This window comes from Spermophilus citellus (assembly GCF_964194105.1).
Source record: "Spermophilus citellus genome assembly, chromosome: 3".
In the NCBI taxonomy this organism is placed as follows: Eukaryota; Metazoa; Chordata; class Mammalia; order Rodentia; family Sciuridae; genus Spermophilus; species Spermophilus citellus.
In genome coordinates, this window is record NC_138184.1 from 206,636,827 (window position 1) to 206,657,053 (window position 20,227).

Here is a 20,227-nt window from a genome sequence, read left to right on the forward strand (position 1 = left end):
AGGAAAATTACTGGTTGGTATTAAGTGCATTACACACATCACTTGTTAAATCTATTCATTCTAAGGAAGGACCATCTCCTGAAAAGAACTACTATTTTTCCCCTTAGATCCTACTTCCTCAAGACCTGGAAGATGAAGTACGTATTTTCCTTGTTCCTCATGGCATGTCCCAAATCACTTCTTCTCTGGCCCTTCAAAAAACCTAAAGATCCTTTTACATTAGCACCACTTTTATTGCTGGCAACTACTGATCATATCCTTTCCAAAATTTAGGGCTGGAAAAGAAAAAATAAAATAAAATTGATGTCAAATGATCCAATAAATGGTTGGAAATGGAGCTGGAACAGAAGGGTGGAACTTCAGAATGAACCTAAGAAGAAATATTTAAACAGAGCATTGAGTGAAGAAAGAATGTGAGCCTGGAAATTGCAGGAAGAGAGAACCTGACAGAAGAAACAGCAAGTGTAAAGGTATTAGGACAAAAGCAAGGGGATTTGCTTAAAGGAAAACAAGGTCAGTGCAATTATCAGCCGATTATCAGGACAGTAATAATGGGATCTAACTAATACTAACTAGTACTCTAAAAAGGTTACTTCAGCTGCCACATGAAGAATAACAGATAATAGGGGAAAAGAGATGATACAGCCAGATCAGTTATGAGATAACTGAAGTGGTCCAGATAAAAACTCTAGGTAAGAGGGGATGTTGGTTTTGATGGGGGTTTAACACTTGAAGGAAACAAGAGACGAATTATTTTTCTTTTAAGATGAAAGACATTCAGATTGAAATGATCCAATAAAGAAAAAACTAATGATGCAGCAGAGAGAGAGGATAATGACTAAGCAAAAGTGGAATTCAGAACACAAATAGAAGAGATGTCCTCGGGAGTCAGAACAGTTCATCAATTTTTTTTTTTTTATGGAAGATAAAGTATATAAATGTGCGAGGGAATAGAAAATGAGCAAATATTTGAATAAGTTTTTTATGGCTGCTATAACAAATTACTACTAACTTAGTGGCTTGAAATGAAACAAACTGATTATCATATAAGTCTGAGGGTAACAAGTCTGAAACGCATCTTATTCCAGCAGGGTTGTATTTCTCCTAGAGGCTCTATATCATTTCCATAACATAATAACACCCATCTTTTCAACTTTTTTTTTTAAATCTCCTACCGCACACCAAAACTTGCTTTTGCAAGCAGTACTTCCAAATGTTGTCACCACTTCATTAATTCATTTTCATCTCTTCCAGATGGGCTTCCTTCCCCAACTTCCACTAAAACTGCTCTTGTCAAGGATGGCCTCTGGCCACATCATCTTGATAGATCAATGGTCACATTTTCACCTCATTTGACCTTTCAGGAGCATTAGATAAAACACTTCCTCCTCTTGACTTCTAGTAGACCAATGTCTTTATTTTTTTCCTCCCTGCCTTGGTCTCCTTTGCTGGCTCCTCTGACAAGCAAATATTATATTGGATTGTGATAAAGATTAATAGTGGTTCCCTTGATCATCTTTCTGTATGTTTCAAAAGTAATCTTAACTACTTTTATGATTTTAGAAAAAAATTCTAGGCCTGCTAATGATGGCTCCTAAATCCATATCTGCAGTCCTGAATTCTCAGAACTCCAAACTGTACTTCCAACTGCCGATTTACATTTCCACTTACATGTTTAAAAGCCATCTTATATTCAACATAGTCTAAGGGACCTCTTGATTTTCCTCCCTAAAACTTGTCCTTTCAATTTTTACCACCTTATGAATATACAAACCTACAAATTTGATGAGTCTATCTGAACATTCACCTCAGTAGTTATTCAAAGCTTTTTTTTTTTTTTTTTTTTTTTTTATTGAGGGTACCTTGTCATGGCCCAGTTAGCTCAGCTGGTTAGAGAGGGGTGCTAATAAGAGAGGATCCTGCCAAGTCGCCTAGACTAGCCTTGAAATCCTAGGCTCATGCAATCTTCCCACCTCAGTTTCCTTAGTAACTAGAAAGACAAGCACATGTCACCATACCTGGCTATAAGCAAAATATCTTAAAGTCATCTCTGATTTCTATTTTTCACTTATACTTATCACCAATCTTTAGCTAATTCTGTTAGTCCCAAATCCAAAACATATCCAGAAGTGGATAACTTTTCACTACCTTCTTGCAACTACCTAGTACATGTCCTTATTATGGCTCAAATGAACTACTATAACAACTTTCTAACTGGTGTCTCTGCTACTGTACTTGTCTCCTAAAATTCTATTCTTCAAATAGCAAGTAGAATAATCTTTTAGGAACATAAATCTGATATCACTCTCTTTCTCAAAATCTATTAATAACTACGTACTGTGGCACATAGCAGAGTGGGAGGCTGAGGAAGAAGGATCACAAGTTTGAAGCCAGCCTGGGAAACTTAGTGAAACTCTGTCTCAAACTAAAATAAAAAGGGAAGCTCAGTAACAGATGCTATTGATTTAAATCCCCAGTTTCACCAAAAGAAAAAAAAGTTTGTATTTACATTTCAAATAAAAGTCAAAACCTTATCTTGGTTTATAAAGTACTATATGAACTGTCCCTCTCTTACCTGCTCTGCTCTATCCTTAATACCCTTAGAACACACCAAGTTTATTCCCACCTATAGCATTTTTGACAAAAAGTTAAAAACAAAAATTAAAGAAAAAGTAAAAAAACATGCTGATTCATCATCATTCAGATCCTCAGAGAAACCTTTCTTAACTACCTAATCTAAAACAATTACACAGTGATTCATTTTATTTGAATTTTCTGTACATTATTTACTATTAACTGTCTGACATATTTCACATTAACTTATTACCTTAGCTTTACCTATCTTCACCACTTTACATAGCTATAAGTCCAAGAATATAACAATCATGATAGCTTAAAACACTGCATTGAGACACATTATTAAGCTAATGAATCCCCATTTGACACACATTAACTCAAAAGAGTTACCTTATTTAAAGACATGCCTACTAAGTAATAAAGACCAAATTCAAAAACAGGTCACTGATCTCAATTTCTTAACTGATATGCATATTTTCTTTCTTTCTTTTTTTTTTTTTTAAAGAGAGAGTGAAAGAGGGGGAGAGAGAGAGAGAATTTTTAATATTTATTTTTTAGTTATCGGCGGACACAACATCTTTGTTTTGTATGTGATGCTGAGGATCGAGCGCGCTACCGCTTGAGCCATATCCCCAGCCCACATCTTTGTTTGTATGTGGTACTGAGGATCGAACCCGGGCCGTGCTGCATGCCAGGCGAGTGCGCTACCGCTTGAGCCACATCCTCAGCCCAATTTTCTTTCTTTACTAGTTGTTATTCTTACATCAGTTTTCGTCTATTCACCTTTTCCACTATATAACTATGTACCATAAATAAACCACTTTCCTAATCTTTCCTGTTAATGCTTTTACTTGCAACATCCAAGGTAAATGTGTGGAGGCTTGAACACATTAAGCATCTCAAATATCTAGAAAGGTTTTCAAAGAGGAGGTGAGTTCTATACAAAAGGAAACTCAAATCTTCATATTATGAGTGCAACTGACTATAAAAGTTTACTCTTAAAACTTTATGAAAAAAGTCCATTCATAATTATACTCTACTGTAATTATAAACAGTCATTAAAGCCATAAAACATAAAAATTCCTAAAGTAACTAGAAACCAGCAGTTGCCACAAAAGAATTTTCCATTTGAAGATATGCTAGAACACCAAGAAGAAATTGCCATCAAATGACAGTAAAAACACAATTTTGATGAATCAATCTGAACCTATGTGCCTCCAAGAAGCATGATTCCAGGTAACAGTTAAAGGCGGGTGGGGAGGGAAGAGTATATTCACAAAGGAAACTGGAACATTATGGGCACATACAAGCAAACACTCAAGACAATTCAGATAAGGAATGAGGGTACAAAAAGAGGTATACAGAAACCTTCCTATGCTCCAGGACTTCCTTAATACTCATTCATAACTTTGTTCTTCAATTAAATATTTTAAATTCTCAAATGATGCAACAAAAGCATCAGGTTTATATTCAATCATGCACCACAGTTTAGAAAATTAATTCCCTTATATTACATTCAAACTAATCAGAACAAATCAAAGACAAGGTTCATGGAAAGCCTTTGATTTGTCAAAGACCAATAAGAAACATTTTTCAAAACTGTGGGTTCTAGTGTCACAGTAGAAATCACAACAAAATTACCAATATCTCAATGCTTTTACAAAAAAAAAAAAAAGTACCTGTGTTTTTACTTACCAGTCCTAAAATAGTTTATAATTGAATCTCTAGTAATTCCTGGAACTTTGCAGGTAGAAAATAGCATTCGAAATTGATTCATATCTAGAGGAGTATTTCCAACTTTATGAACAGGCAGTTTTTCTCTATTTAAAAAAAAAAAAGTATTTTGATCAAGAAGCCATTATTAAACTTATAAATCAAGCCATCACAACTGTAGTATTTATTATTCCCCAAATAAAAATTTTCAACATTTTGCCAATTGATGTTTGAGGTACATTTGTTACTAAATTCATATAAGTATCCTTACTTTCTTATTAGCTGCCAGTAGTTCAAGTTATGCCAAAGGATTATACTTCCTCTTTCTAACTGAGTGCCTTCCTTTGGAGGCCAATAGTGTTCAAAATGGGCAGAAGGACCGACAAAGTTGACATTTAGTTGTGATGGTATACGAACATCCAGGTAAACAACATTCAGCCACCATTCTTCAAGCTAAAAGAAATTAAAATTATCAGCCTAGTGTTTTTCATAGTACTCAAATGTGGAATCTCTGACACCCCCCACACACAAAAAAGAAAAGAAAGAAAAAGCTACATTGTTCTTTATTTATTCTATACCACTTTAAAAGATGGTTTTTTGTTGTTGTTGTTGAAATCATCATAGATATTCAAAAATGCTACTACGATCATTTTTTGGACTTATAAGATCCAAAATACTATTTGTTTAAACACACTATCAAAAACATGAAACAAGAAAGCATAGAAAAGGCACTTTCAGAGGGACTATCATGTTGAAATCACAGTATTGAACCAAGCACTTAGTTGTTTCCTCAGAGTACCTGAGGTATAATGAATATTACTAAGTCCTCACCAAATGATAACAGTTATTAGGACATTTAAATTTTCCATTTCTAAACAAAAATAGATATTAAGTCATAAATTTAAAAAACACTTTCAGGCTAGGTGCGGTGGCCCACGCCTGTAATCCCAGTGACTCCGAAGGCTGAGACAAGAGGATCACCAGTTCAAAGCCAGCTTCAGCAACAGTGAGGCGCTAAGCAACTGAGACCTTGTCTCTAAATAAGATACAAAACAGGGCTGGGGATGTGGCCCAGTGAGGAGTGCCTCTTGAGTTCAATCCCCAGTATCCAAAACAAAACACCCCACTCTTCAGTAGGCTTAAAACTAATTTAGATTTGTCATAGACAATTCTGTGTGTCCTTCTTTCATAATATGCAATTGAATTTCATGCATAAGCAGATCTTATTAAATTATTAATAAATTAATTAATAATAAATAATTAATAATAAAGAAACTGATGTTATAAACTATAATTAGTACTGCAGAAAAAGACCTACAAAAAAAAAAGGAACTGGCAGAACAACTTCTTTACCTTCATCTCACTTTAATTAAAAAAACCCAAGGCTCAAAATTGACAAACTCATCCTTTATTTCATATATTAAAAATATATTAAAAAAGTGAAGTAGATAAGTGAAAGAAGTCAAAGAGTCCTTGTGGAAAATTATTGAGGCCCTCAATAGAGCCTCTTCCCTCATGAGTTCATGACTGTTCTCTTCTCCTTTTCTCCCATGAAGTGTTTAAATATTTCTATGCCACTTATGTAACATGTCTATGTTAGTCCTTTTCAGGAAGTTTTCAGGCTATAGTTACCTGGACAAAATGTTTTTTCTCAAGCATGGCCTATAGATTGCCTGTTATCAGAATGGCATGGAGTAGTTGCTCAAATAAGGATTTCTGGGCCCCTTTCCACATATACTGAATCAGAATCACTGTTTCCAGAAAATCTGCATCTTTAACAAGTTCTCACATAAGATAGGGGACCACTCATAACACTCAAAACTCCCCAGTTAAACGATTTATTCATTCCTTTGGATAATCATAATGATAACAATGACTGCAAGGATTATACAACAATAATTTAAAAACAAAAGTTATACCCATTTTTAAATTTCCTTCTTCAAAGATCATCATTATTCATTATAAACATACTAAAATAAATACCCAATTTCTTTTTCCTTTTGCCCTTTCAAGTAATTTCTGATGCAATTTTTCTCCAACTCCATTTTGAAATATTCGGACTATTTCTTCAGTTTTCTTATATTCTTCTTCATTTGCAAATGGCTTTACTATAAAGAAAAATGTGATTAAGCATTTAGACCTCAAGTACCACCAAATTACCTGAATTACTACAAACAAATATGTAATTAGTACATACTACATATGTAAAACACAGTGTTAATTAATACTGCAGTATAATAAATTATAATAAGAATTGACAAAATGCAAAATACTGTAAAAATTACAATGAGAGATATTATGTACTCTAATAACAATTTTCTGAAATTATTTTAAAATAACTCTAGATGATAGTTAAAATTATGAGGTGGGACTATCATCTAGTTATTAGTCCAGTTGAAAGTAAATCCTACTTAACCACAAATTAGAGAAATTAAAGCATCTTTCCATTAATGTTCACATTGGAGCCTTGATCATTAATATATGTAATACAAAATGTATGTATGTATAAGTATAAATCCTACCCAGAGCAGTTTAGAGTGCCTCATGACTAAGGGAAATATTCCATGAAAACCAAATGTTCTGAAATAAAGCTATAAAGTTAATTAGAGATCATGAGACATTAATATCTTCTTTCTGTTTGATTTTTGCCTCTGAAATCTTATCAGGCAAACTGCCAAAGTCAACTTAAATAAGTTGATTCAGAGAGAATATAAGTCAATAATCAAAAGTGGAATAATAATAAATAAATTTTTAAAAAATATTTATATTTTAGTTGTAGTTGGACACAATATCTTTTAAATCAAAAGTGGAATAATAATAAATAAATTTTTAAAAAATATTTATATTTTAGTTGTAGTTGGACACAATATCTTTTATTTTTATGTGGTGCTGAGGATCGAATCCAGGGCCTCACACACACTAGGCAAGGGATCTACCACTGAGCCACAATCCCAGCTCATAAATGAAATTTTTAAAAAATAAGAAATTAGAATTTTCAGATGAAAGTAGGTGAGGAATAAAGAATTTTTTTAAAAAAGCATCAGAATGCTTCCAGTTAAAAATAAACATATTTATCTCTCCTAGGAAAGCTGGGAATGGAACCACCATTTGACCCAGCTTCGGTCTATTCCCTGAGGACCTTAAAAGAGCATACTATAGGGATACTGCCACATCAATGATCATAGCAGCACAATTCACAATAGCTAGACTTTGGAATCAACCTAGATGCCCTTCAATAGATGAATGGATTAAAAAACTGTGGCATTTATACACAATGGAGTATTACGCAGCACTAAAAAATGACAAAATCATGGATTTTGCAGGGAAATGGATGGCATTAGAGCAGATTATGCTAAGTGAAGCTAGCCAATCCTTAAAAATAAATGCCAAATGTCTTCTTTGATATAAAGAGAGCAACTAAGATCAGAACAGGGAAGAAGAGCATGAGGAAAAGACTAACATTAAACAGAGACAAGTGGGGGGAGAGAAAGGGAGAGAGAAGGGAAACTTAATGGAAATGGAAGGAGACCCTCATTGTTACACAAAATTACATATAAGAGTTTGTGAGGGGAAAAAAAAACAAGGGAGAGAATTAAACAACAGAAGATGGGGTAGAGAGGGAAGATGAGAGGGAAGGGGAGGGGGGATAGTAGGGGATAGGAAAGGTAGCAGAATACAACAGTCATTAATATGGTATTATGTAAAAATGTGGATGGGTAACCGATGTGATTCTGCAACTTGTATTTGGGGTAAAAAATGGGAGTTCATAACCCACTTGAATCAAATGTATGGAAGATGATATGTCATGAGCTCTGTAATGTTTTGAACAACCAATAAAAAAAATAAAAAATTAAAAAAATTTAAAAAAAACATATTTATCTCTACTCATTCTAGAAACCTGCTAAAATGACAGTAAGGTAATAAAAAAGGGAAAAGTACGCCAGGATAAGATAAAAAAAAAAAAAAAAAGAAAGAGGATGGCTGACAAGTTCGGCAATATTTTACAATTAGAAAACACTGGGAGAAATGGTGACTGGGTTTATAGAATAGAGAAAGTTAATACCTAAGGCCTAAGGAATAGAGATGAAGGGGATAGGGGGAAAGTTAGACATAAATCAAGAAGCAAGCCAATTCTCACAGCAGAATCCAAAAAAAGTTCAAGAATTCATGATACATAGTACCTCCAAAAGATAAGGAGGAAATGAAGGCTCTAAGCAAGACTGTTGGAAAGTCTTCCAAAGCAGCAGTTAGATGACCATCTCATCCACACTCGCCTGGTAGATCCCTTCCTGTATTCTACAAAGCCTGGCAATGCCAGTAGAAAATAGGAGTTTTACTCCCCAGAGAAGTTGACCCAGACAAGATAGAATACATAGATTCCTGCCCATAATGAATGGGGATTATAATGGAATACAATATAATGTCTTAGATTGAAGTATATTGCTTAGCATGTATAACCAAGAAATGGAAACAACCTAAGTGTTCATCAACTGATGGATAAAGAAAATGTGATACATATACACAATGAAAAACTACTCAACAATTTAAAAAAAACAATGATATTCTGTCATTTTCAAAAACATGTCATTTGCCAAAAAAAAAAAAAAAAAAAAATCCCACTGGATTGTTATGTTAAGCAAAATAAGCTAGGCACAAAAAGACAAGTATTGCATGATCTCACTCATATGTAGAAACTAAAAAAAAGTTGATCTTATTGAAGTTGAGAGTAGCAAGGTGTTACTAAAGGTCAAGGAAAGTAGAGAAGAGGGAGGGCTGGGGAAAGGTTTATCAATGGGTACTCAGTATAGTTAGAAGTAAGGAGTTTATGGTGTGCGACTGCACAGTATGGTGAATACTGATAACAACTGTGAAAATTTTCACCATAAAGAAATGACAAGAAAGCCAGGTGCAGTCGGGATGCCTGTAATCCCAGTGGCTTGGGAGCTGAGACAGGAGGATCACAAGTTCAAAGTCAGCCTCAGCAAAAGGAGGTGCTAAGCAACTCAGTGAGACCCTGTCTCTAAGTAAAATACAAAATAGGAAAAAAGGGCTGGGGATGTGATGATAAAATGTTTGAGAACATAGAACATAGTTTCAATATAGGTTCATACATATGTATTAAAACATCACATAATACCCCATTAATACAGCTTTTTATGTATTAGTTAAAAAGTAAAATTTAATTTAAATTTACAAGAAAAAGAAAAACATTGGGGCTGGAGATACAGTTAATTCAGGGGAAGAGTACTTGCTTAGCAATGTGTAAAACCCTGGGTTCAATCTCCACAACTACCAAAAAAAGAAAAACAAAAGTACACTCCTTGAATGTTCAGCCTCCTTCTACCCCTTCCCCATTCAGTTCCCAAAACACTGGTTTATGCCTTCTAGGAAAGAAATAAGAGGAGTCCTCTTTGGAGAAAGCCATCAGTTCAAGAGAAAAGAATACTGGAATTCAGGTATGCCCTAATGGAATTTCTAGGTCTCTGTGCTATTATCCAACAATAAGGCCCACTGGCCACCAAGTCCAACTCAGTCACACAGAGTTCCTAGTCAGCTTTTTCAGAGTCTTACTCCTAAATTTGAATGTCTAAGAATATTTGCAGATATTTGAGGAAAGTCTCTCACATGAGACAGAACAAAACAAAATGGATTGCTGGTATCAAACAGTAAAGAGACCAAAAAGGAAAAAGCACTGCTATGGCTTACACATGGAAAGTGTCTGCCAAAGGGCCAGATGTAGAAGGCTTGATCCCAGCCTGGTAGTATGGGGAGGTGCTACGGACCTTTAGGAGGTAGGGCCTCAAAATCAGATGGCATCATACTTCTCAAGAAGAATAAACAATACCTTCAAAGTTCTTCAGAAAAATGATTTCTAATTCAGAATTTAATACTCAACCAACCAATCAAGTAAACATGTTTTTATTTCATACTTTTTCCTCCCAAATATTCTTTATCAGGTATCTACTGAAGATGAGTCAAATAATGAAGTAAATCAAGAAAAAGAAAGATTAAATCTAGGAAATAGAGAGTCTGACACAAGAAAGAAATGTGAAGAGAACTCCCAGGATGATGGCAAAGGAAAGCTCCAGTATACCAGTTGTCCATCAAGTTCAAGAAAAGCTAACCTAATTAGAGCAAGAGGGGAAAGGGCTCCCAAAAAGGAGTATTCAAGTAGAAATGAAACTGACAGAATACTTTATATATTTAAATGTATTCAGGAATTTTCACTGCAATGTCTGGGAAAACTTATTTATATACAAAGTAAAGTAAAAAATTAAAAATAAGGGGAAAATGCAAGAAGGTAAATCAAAGTAAAATGCAGAGTTCACGTATGAATAATTGTATAACCACAAATCCTGAATGATTAGGTGAATTAAATCAGGTGTATGTTGATTAAAATAGGGTGAAATCCTGAAATAAATAGAGGACTGCTGATTTAATCCTAAATAATGACTTTTGCACAACTATATAGAAAGAATGAGAGGGAAAATGAGGTAATGTTGGTTTGTATTTATGCTGGGGACAGGGAGGGCTAAATAAAGGATGAAAGAGAACTGATTTATAATACCTACAGGTAAAAGATGCAAGAAATAGTAAAATAAGAATATTATTTTAATTGTGTAGATAACATAAGGAACATAAAAGATTTGAAAATTCTTGCCTGAAAGGTGGGATTTTCAAGGAGAAGAAGAAGCCAGGGAAATGGGGCAAAGGATTGCACTTTTCACTGTAGGACTATTAATACTATCTTGCTTTACAAACTGTGGAAAAAATAACAAAAGAGACAAAAAAAAACATTTTGGATATTTTAAGGACACTTTATCATGAGCCTAGAAGCAATCAGACCCTCATCAACTTCTAACAGCATCTGTTTTCTAAGTTGCTAAGAAGTAATGGATAATTATAAGATTATAAACATACCTGATTCAAGGTATTTTTTTAATGATTCTTCAAGTGAAGGAACAGGCAGTGATGGAAGAGAATCCTGGTACTGAAATGTTCGTTCTTCGATTGACTTAGCCAGTTGATTTTCCATGATATAGTCACAATAAGAAACCTAAAGAAAAAAGAGACATCACTCACAAATTCAATCTCATAAATATTCTTTTTTTTTCTTTTTTTTTTATTGGTTGTTCACAACATTACAAAGCTCTTGACATATCATATTTCATACATTAGATTGAAGTGGGTTATGAACTCCCAATTTTACCCCAAATGCAGATGCTAGGCCCAATTCATTAAAACAATATTTCAGGGTCAGACTGTATCTAAGACTTGATCCCATTCTGTGGAATTTACAAGCTTGTCAGATAAAGAAAGTCAAAAAGTATTGCAGTATGTGCCAGCCCTGGGTTCAATCTCCATCACCACTAAAAAAAGAAAAAAGTATACTCCTTGAATTTTGAGACTCCTTGTACCCTCTCCCCATTCAGTTCCCCCAAAGACTGGTTTATGTCCTTTAGGCAAGAAATAGGAGGAGTTGGGGCTGGGACTATGGCTCAGTGGTAGAGCACTCGCCTAGCACATGCAAGGTGCTGGGTTCGATCCTCAACACCACATAAAAATAAATAAATAAAGATTATGTTCAACTACAACTAAAAAAAAAAAAAAAGAAATAAGAGGAGTCCTCTTTGGGGAAAGCCTAATTCAGATATGAAAACGTGTGTCATCTCCCTAATCTTCTTATCTCTGAAAAGTGACATTCTCTGCAATTTTAACATACGAAAAAAATAATACAAAGAGAGATTTAGTAATCTGCCTAAGAGATTATACCTAGAACTGTAACCCAGATCTATTAGACTGCAAATTTTTCCCCTATACAGGATAGGCAGCATGGTAGTGGGTGAGGAAGTGTGCAGAAAGTATTGATGGGTGGATGGGGTTTGATGTTTAGAAAAGGATTATGTGCTGAAAAAGAGAACTTTGAGGAACACATGAAGGGGTGTGGAAGAGTTGCTCAACTATAGAATTACAGAATACAAAAAAAATAAATAAATCATATGACAAACTGCTGTACGTTGTGAAGATGGTGTAAGGCCTACTCAGAATGGTTTCAAATATTCCAAAGCAATCTTGAATGTCTTCCACACATGAATTTTCATCATATAAATCAATCTAAACCAAAAATATGAAGAAGGTCTACATACAAGTGCTAAATTTAAAAATGACATTTCTCAAAGAAGACTTTATATATAAATTACATATTAAAGTAGCAACTGAGAAAACAGGAGTATTAATATTGAATAAGAATTTCCTATCCTTTCAAAAAAACAGCAAAGCAAAACAAATATTCCACTTAGAGGTCACAAAATTAAATAGTATCAAAAACAAAGACACAGCAGAAATCTTTTTTCAGTCAATATCCTTTCCCCTTTGAATCCTGAGTTTTAGCTGGGCATACAGCCACCCAGTTATATTTCTCCTATTCTCCCATGGAACTCAGTGTGGCCTTGTGATATATGTTATCTCCAGGTCATAACCCTAAAAAGGACTGCATGTGTTCTTTCATGTTTCCTCCTCACTGCCCATCAGGGAATGTCAACTATAACAACGCCTTGGACCTATTTATGGAAACCATTTGCTGAGGTTGTCAGAAGCACCCTATTAGCATGGACTCCTATCTCTAGATGTATCAAAAAAAAAAAAAAAAAATTGCCGGGCATGGTGGCACATGCCTGTAGTCCCAGCTACTCAGGAGGCTGAAGCAAACAGTTTGCTTCAGCCTAGGAATTCAAAGCCAGGCAACATAGCTCTCAAACAACAAAAAAAATCTCACTACTTTTGTTTTATTCATGCCATATCTTGGGTTTTTTGGGTTTTTTTATGGAGAAGAGCTATCTATACCATTAATATAAAGAGATAATTTGAAAGTGAAGTATAACAAAGATCTCATAGTTCCTCTCATTCTTCTTTTCTAATGACTTCAGTTACACATTGTTTTGAACACCCAAAAAGGCTTTGAACCTAATGAAAATGTAGATCTGGGTCCAAATAGAATAAGCCACCTTCTAGCCATGTGCTCCGAGGCAAATAACTTTAACGAATTTCCTTATCATAGACTGTATTTTAAATGCCCAAAAAAGTACATTATAAAAATAATCCAGCTGAAGCTGGGTCCAGCTGCACAGTGCAACACTGTAATTCCATCTACTCAGGAGGCTGAGGCAGGAGGATCACAAATTCAAGGCCGGCCACCAATTTAGCTGGAAACAACCATATGCAGAATTTCTCTAAATGACCTCAAATTTCAGCCCTTCTAATCTCCAGACCTGTGAATATGGGATCACTATTTCTATAATTGTAATTTGGTTATCATCTATAGAACATCTGACCATAAAACAGGGATACTGTTCAAGTGGACCTAATCTGATCACTTAAGTCCTCTGAAGCAGAGATGCTGGCGCTGACTTTGAAGATGTAGGTGGCCTCAAGGAACTGACAGATACATAGGGCTGACAGACAGTAAGGAAATGGAGTCCTCAGTACTATAAGCACAGTGGAAATCAATTCTGCCAATAACCTGAATGAATCTGGAAGTGGATTCTCCCCAACAGCCTCAGAAAAGAACTCAGACCTGCAGAAACCTTGATTTCAACTATGTACAGCTTCTATGCAGAACACCCAGCTAAATTCACTGAAGTCTTTCAGATCTACAGAAGCTGTGAGTAATACATTTATGATGTTTTGATTGTTCAGTGTGTTGTAATTTGTTATTGCAACAATAGGAAACTATTACAGAGAAGATGCAGAGAAACACATGCAGAGAAGATATTCTCTGTACACCTCCCTGCTACTTAATAGATTCTAGGAAACTGGGAACAAGAGTACTAATTTCAAACTCACTACAGTGCTTAACTCACCAACAGGTAACAATAATATGAATTATCAGATTCTTTCTTTAAAGAGTGATCTTGAATTCCCAATCACAAAGATTAAGCTAAATAATATAATTTGAATAGCACTACGAAAATGATGTTGCTGGATTTTAGAGAACCAGGAACAATAAGTAAAGGAACATACTGTCACATACCAGTATACCAACATGAACTTTTTAAGCCTACCAGTTGCAACAATTTGTTTTGAGACCACGGGCATTTGAATTAAGTTTGTGACTATGGGAAGGAAGAAACAAACTTAACAAAATCTTCAGAGAAATTAACAAAAGCTGGTGAAAGAAGGTGGAGGGCAGACAGACAATCTAGGAGGAGAAGGGAGACTCCAAGACTCAACTTTTTGGGAACCGCTGCAAACTCACGCAGAAAGTTTGTTTATCTGCTGCAGAGGATTAAATTTCTATAAAATCAACTAGGTTTCGGGAAACTGCACCTTCCATTAGATGGGTCCACCGAGACACAAGATACCTTCCGGTGCCCGTATCTGTGCCAGCAGCCCGTCGCAGGACCACGGGAGGTCAGAGCAGCAGCCAAGGGCAAGGAAAACTTAAGAGACTCCTCCCACCAACCCAAGGGCAGCTCTGCACACTCAAGACGACACCAAGTCAGAGAAATCCAAGCAAGCACCACGACGGACCAGCTCAGTGGCCCAGCCTCAGAGGCACCGCTTCAGACGCCGACAGGCGAGAGGCAGGAGGACACCACACCCCCGCTGACCCCCAGCACCTCTGCAGTTCAAGGCGACCTAACTTTGTTCTAAACGACTCAACTTTCCCCGGGCCCCTGAGCTGCCGGACTAGGAGAGGGAGGGAGTGGTGGCTCCGCAGGCCTGCCAGCCATCCTCACCGACCGAGCCTCGCCCTGGGTTCCGCTCCCGACAGCTGCGCCGCTCTACTCGCTGTGCGCCGCAGAGGAGCGGGAATTGGACGCAAAGCCAAGAGGGTCCCGCCCCGCGCGCGCCGGGGAACGGGATTGGACAGAAGGCCTCCACGGCCCCGCCCAGTGCCTGAAGCGGGGGACCCACTGGGCCTGCGCCGTGCAGGGACTCCGCCCCGCCTGCCTCGAGCGTTCTAGGCCTGGGAAAGACTTGCCTCGCACCGAGCTAGCTCCCGAAGTCCGCGCAGCCTCGGTGACCTGCCTGATGCTGTGGGAGCTCGGTGCCCCGACGCCCCGACCGGAGTTATCTGGGGAATCGCTCTCCGCCCACGGAAGGACCCCGCCTCCTTGAAGACACTGAAACTGATGGCTCAAACCTGTTTACACCGGCTTTTGCTTGACGCCGCGCCCAGTTTCCCTCACTCTTTTTCTTGCTCCCGGTTGCTCTCCTCCCTTTTCCCAGGGCGATGCTTTTTGCATCACCCAAGCAAAGAACTCAGCCCAGAGTTTTAGAAAGGAATTTCGATGTCCGCCCTGTGTTCTGGCAAGAGCACGGTGACCACACAGATCCCTCCTCGGCCTCTTTCCCTTCATCTCTGAGGCTGAAGTTTGCCCAAGCTGCAACACTATACCATCCCGGTCTCCTGGCCCTGCTGCACTTTTCAACGTCCTTGAAGGCACCAGGGATGTTCACAGGACAAACTTGGGGCTTATCTGATGTTTCTGTTATCGTGCCAAGAAACAGAATTTTTAACCAGAACAGAGCTGGACAAAGTCTAGCTGAAGAGGTGGTTAATGTAGTTTCATAGGTTAATCCATTTTACATTTCCCTCCTCAAATAAAATATACTGTTTAATTTTTAATCTTACTTCTTTTTTTTTCTCCCCACTAGTTTTTGGAAAGGAAAAGACCACAAATTTACATGTGCTCTGAACTAGATATCAAATACAGTATAAAAAGAACAAGATTTGAAATTAACATATCATTACAGGCCCCCATCCCTAATTTGTCTTTCCGAACTCATTTAGTAGTAAAGTTTGAACTGAATGGATCATAACAGAAAATTATGGTGTAAGTATTCATAAGTTTCCTACAGAAATATTAACGTGTTTGGAGGTGTTGCATAATAAGTAGTAGACTTACCTTTTAAGGAATCTTCTCAATTCTGAAACATCTACCCAAAAAGGTTATCATTTAAGGATGGTGAATTTGTTGTAAAAATTTCTGAAGTTGTGAAGAACTTTTTCTCTCATAATATATAATTGTTGTATTCTGGATTATATTAAAATTGGCTTGTAAGATACAGTTTTTAAACTGAATAATAAGAAAACTACTCGAAGACCTTCGTTGTACTTTTTCTTTGTAGTGAATTTCTGGCACCTTTTTAAGTTTATGCATATTTAATGCCTGCTGGTGGCATAGAATTTAGGGTCTCTTAGCCTAACTCTATTTCTCCTAGTCTTGATGTTTTAGTGGGCACAGATGTTTCTGTAAGGATTCCTGGGTTTGTGGGAAAAGAAAAGATTGTGAAACTTAAGAAAATGAGTGAAATATAGATTTGAGTGTGTAGGAGGGAAAAGATAATCTTTTAAAAATATGCTGATGAACAGATGTATCAATAACCACAAAAACTGGTGATATATTTAAACAATTTGTGTTTTTCTTCAAAATTTATGATATTTACCTTAATGGCAGATTTCAAATTATGTTGTACTCAGGTTAAATTTGAACTTTATAAAAATTATTTCTTAGATATTGGGAGACATTGGTTAGTGAGAAGATACTTCAGGCATTTGAAGTACATCTGATAGGAAGTAGTCCCAAGATTAAAAAACAACTATGAATCAAAATGTTTTTCTGGAGGAAAGCATGAGGTGGTACCAGTGATGTTTATAACATTTTAAAGTTGCCATAGAAATCTTTCTTATTATTCCTATGTATCTCTTTCTCATATAACACAAATTGGAAAGAACTATATAGGCAAATTTGGATAAGTTTTGCCACAAAGAGTAGAAAAATACTAGTAGTTCATATTTCAATCTCCATAGCAGGCTTACTGCTAAGACTCATGACTGATAAGTAATGGGGTGTAGTAAATGGCCCTAATCTGTAGGACAGATCTGAAAACTAAGTTCATCTTGGTGTATAAAATGAACATGCTGAAATAATTTGTGATCTTTTCTTGTTTTTAATGGGAGGAACAGTAGAGGCATCATTATTTTGGGACACAACCAACAGTAAACTAAAGGATGATGAATATAAAGAGATAAACTCAATATGAAAAATTACCAACAGCAGATGAACAGTGTTTTTTATTCAAAGGTACTGTTTTTTGTTTGTTTGTTTGTTTGTTTTTGTTTTTGTTTTTTGTACCAGAGATTGAACCCTGGGGCACTTAACCACTGAGCCACATCCCCAGCCCTCTTTATATTTTATTTTGAGACTGGGTCTCTCTACATTACTTTAGGGCCTCACTAAATTGCTGAAGCTGGCTTTGAACTGGTGATCCTTCTGCCTCAGCCCTCCTAGTCACTGGGATTACAGGCATTTGCCCACCATACCCAGCCAAAAGGACTCTTTTCAGCATTCGTGCTTAATTTGGGATCACCACTGATGATATTTATTGTATATGAAAGTTTACCCCCAAAATCCTAGGGGAAGAGTTAAGACAACTATAATGTTTTTACATTTTAGAAAAATTCCTTATTACCTAACAGAACAAAACATTTAAAAGCTTTTAACAGCTTTATTGAGATATAAATTATATGCCAGAAATTTTACCCGCTTAAAGTGTATAAATCAATATTTACTATATTGATAATTATTCAATCATCATAACCTAATTTTAGAACACTGTCATCCCCCAAAAGAAACACACCTGTTAGCAATCACTCCTCACCTCACCCCACCTACAACTTCCCAGTCCTATACAACCAGTAACTTTCTGTCACTATAGATTTGCCTATTCTGGATACTTTGTATGAATAGGATCCTGCAATATGTGGCCATTTGTAACTGGCTTTCTTTCACTTATATTCTCTAGATTCATCCATGTTTTAGCATATACCAGTACTTTGTTCCTTTTTTTAAGCTGAATAATAATTACCTTGTACCAACTTTTGTTTATGCATTCATCAGTTGATGGACATTTGAGTTGTCTACTTTCTGATTATTTGAATAATGCTACTATAAATATTTCTGTACAGGTTTTATGTGAGCATGTTTTCAATTTATCTTGAATATACTTTATAGTGGAATTGTAGGATATGTTAATTCTGTGTTTAACATTTCAAAAACTGCCAAACTGCTTTACAAAGTGACAGTACCATTTTATATACCTACTAAAAATATATGGAGATTCTAATTTTTCCATGCCCTTCATTACAGTAATATAGCAATAGTGTTCATTATTGTCTTTTTATTATTACTGTCCTAGTGAGTTTATCTTGTGGTTTTGATTTTCATTTCTATGAAGACTAACAATGTTGAACATATTTTCATATGTTTATTGACCATTTGTATATCTTCTGTAGAGAAATTTCTATTTTGATCCCTTACCCATTTTTAAATTGGGTTATTTTATTGTTGTTGAGTTTTAAGTATTTGTTATATATTCTGGATAGAAGTTGCTAATGAGATCTATGATTTGCAAAGATTTTCTCCCATTACTCAGGTTGCTTTTTTACTTTTTTGATAGTGCCCTTCGAGGAATGAAATATTTTAATTTGATAACGTCCAACTAATCAATTTTTTCTTTTATCATTTGTGATTTTGATATTGTATCTAAGAAATCATTACCTAACCTCACATCATATTTACTCCTGTGTTTTCCTCTAAGAGTTTTATAGCTTTTGCTCATAATTTATGCCTTGATCCACTTTAAGTTACAGACTTTTGTCACTATAAATTTGCCTATTCTGGATACTTTGTTTTTTTTTTTTATTGGTTGTTCACAACATTACAAAGCTCTTGACATATCTTATTTCATACATTAGAATCAAGTGGGTTATGAACTCCCATTTTTACCCCAAATACAGATTGCAGAATCACATCGGTTACACATCACATTTTTACATACTGCCATATTAGTGACTGTTGTATTCTGCTACCTTTCCTATCCTCTACTATCCCCCCTCCCCTCCCCTCCCATCTTCTCTCTCTACCCCATCTACTGTAATTCATTTCCCTCCATGTTTGTTATCCCATTCCCCTCATAACCTCTTATATGTAATTTTGTATAACAATGAGGGTCTCCCTCCATTTCCATGTGATTTCCCTTTTTTTCTCCCTTTCCCTCCCACCTCATGTCTCTGTTTAATATTAATCTTTTCTTCCTGCTCTTCCTCCCTGTTCTGTTCTTAGTTGCTCTCATTATATCAAAGAAGACATTTGGTATTTGTTTTTTAGGGATTGGCTAGCTTCACTAAGCATAATCTGCTCTAGTGCCATCCATTTCCCTGCAAATTCCGTGATTTTGTCATTTTTTAGTGCTGCGTAATACTCCATGGTGTATAAATGCCACATTTTTTTTATCCATTCATCTATTGAAGGGCATCTGGGTTGATTCCACAGTCTAGCAATTGTGAATTGTGCTGCTATGAACATCGATGTGGCAGTATCCCTGTAGTGTGCTCTTTTAAGGTCTTCAGGAAATAGTCCGAGAAGGGCAATAGCTGGGTCAAATGGTGGTTCCATTCCCAGCTTTCCCAGGAATCTCCATACTGCTTTCCAAATTGGCCGTACCCGTTTGCAGTCCCACCAGCAGTGTACAAGAGTACCCTTTTCCCCACATATTCTGGATACTTTGTATAAATAGGATCATACAGTATGTGGCGGTTTGTAACTGGCTTTGTGTGAAATAAGGATACAAATCCATTCTTTTTGTATGTAGAAATCTAATTGTTCCAGCACCATTTGATGAAAGATTATTAGACCATTGAACTGGTTTGGCCTCTTTGTCAAAAATCAACAGTCCATAAATGTTAGGATTTCTTTCTAGACTCAGTTATATTTGATACACCTGTATGTCTATCCCCATCCAATGCCACACTGTCTTGACTGCTATAGTTTTAATTTTGAAATCTGGAATTCTGATTTGTTTTTCTTTTCCAAACTTGTTTTTCAGATTGTTTTGGTTGTTCAGGATCCCTTGCTTTTCCAAGAATGTA

The 20,227-nt window shown here is 36.1% G+C and overlaps 1 protein-coding gene across 9 annotated transcripts in view; it reads right to left on the reverse strand.

The window, feature by feature from the left end:
* Positions 1–15,644, reverse strand: part of CROT (carnitine O-octanoyltransferase) — a 52,048-nt gene extending 36,404 nt beyond the window's left edge. The window contains exons 1-5 of one of the 9 annotated variants that reach the window (XM_081283713.1): positions 15,437–15,644; positions 11,212–11,347; positions 6,274–6,398; positions 4,562–4,743; positions 4,273–4,397 (exon numbers count right to left, since the gene is read on the reverse strand). In XM_081283713.1, coding sequence (XP_081139839.1) covers positions 4,273–4,397; positions 4,562–4,743; positions 6,274–6,398; positions 11,212–11,326 — 547 coding nt within the window. In that variant the 5' untranslated portion in view covers positions 11,327–11,347; positions 15,437–15,644. Of the gene's footprint in view, positions 1–4,272; positions 4,398–4,561; positions 4,744–6,273; positions 6,399–11,211; positions 11,348–14,616; positions 14,782–14,820; positions 15,132–15,274 lie in introns of those variants that run through there. The other 8 variants (XM_081283709.1, XM_081283714.1, XM_081283707.1 and 5 more) reach the window with 8 other exon arrangements.
* Between the last annotated feature and the right edge of the window lie 4,583 nt (positions 15,645–20,227).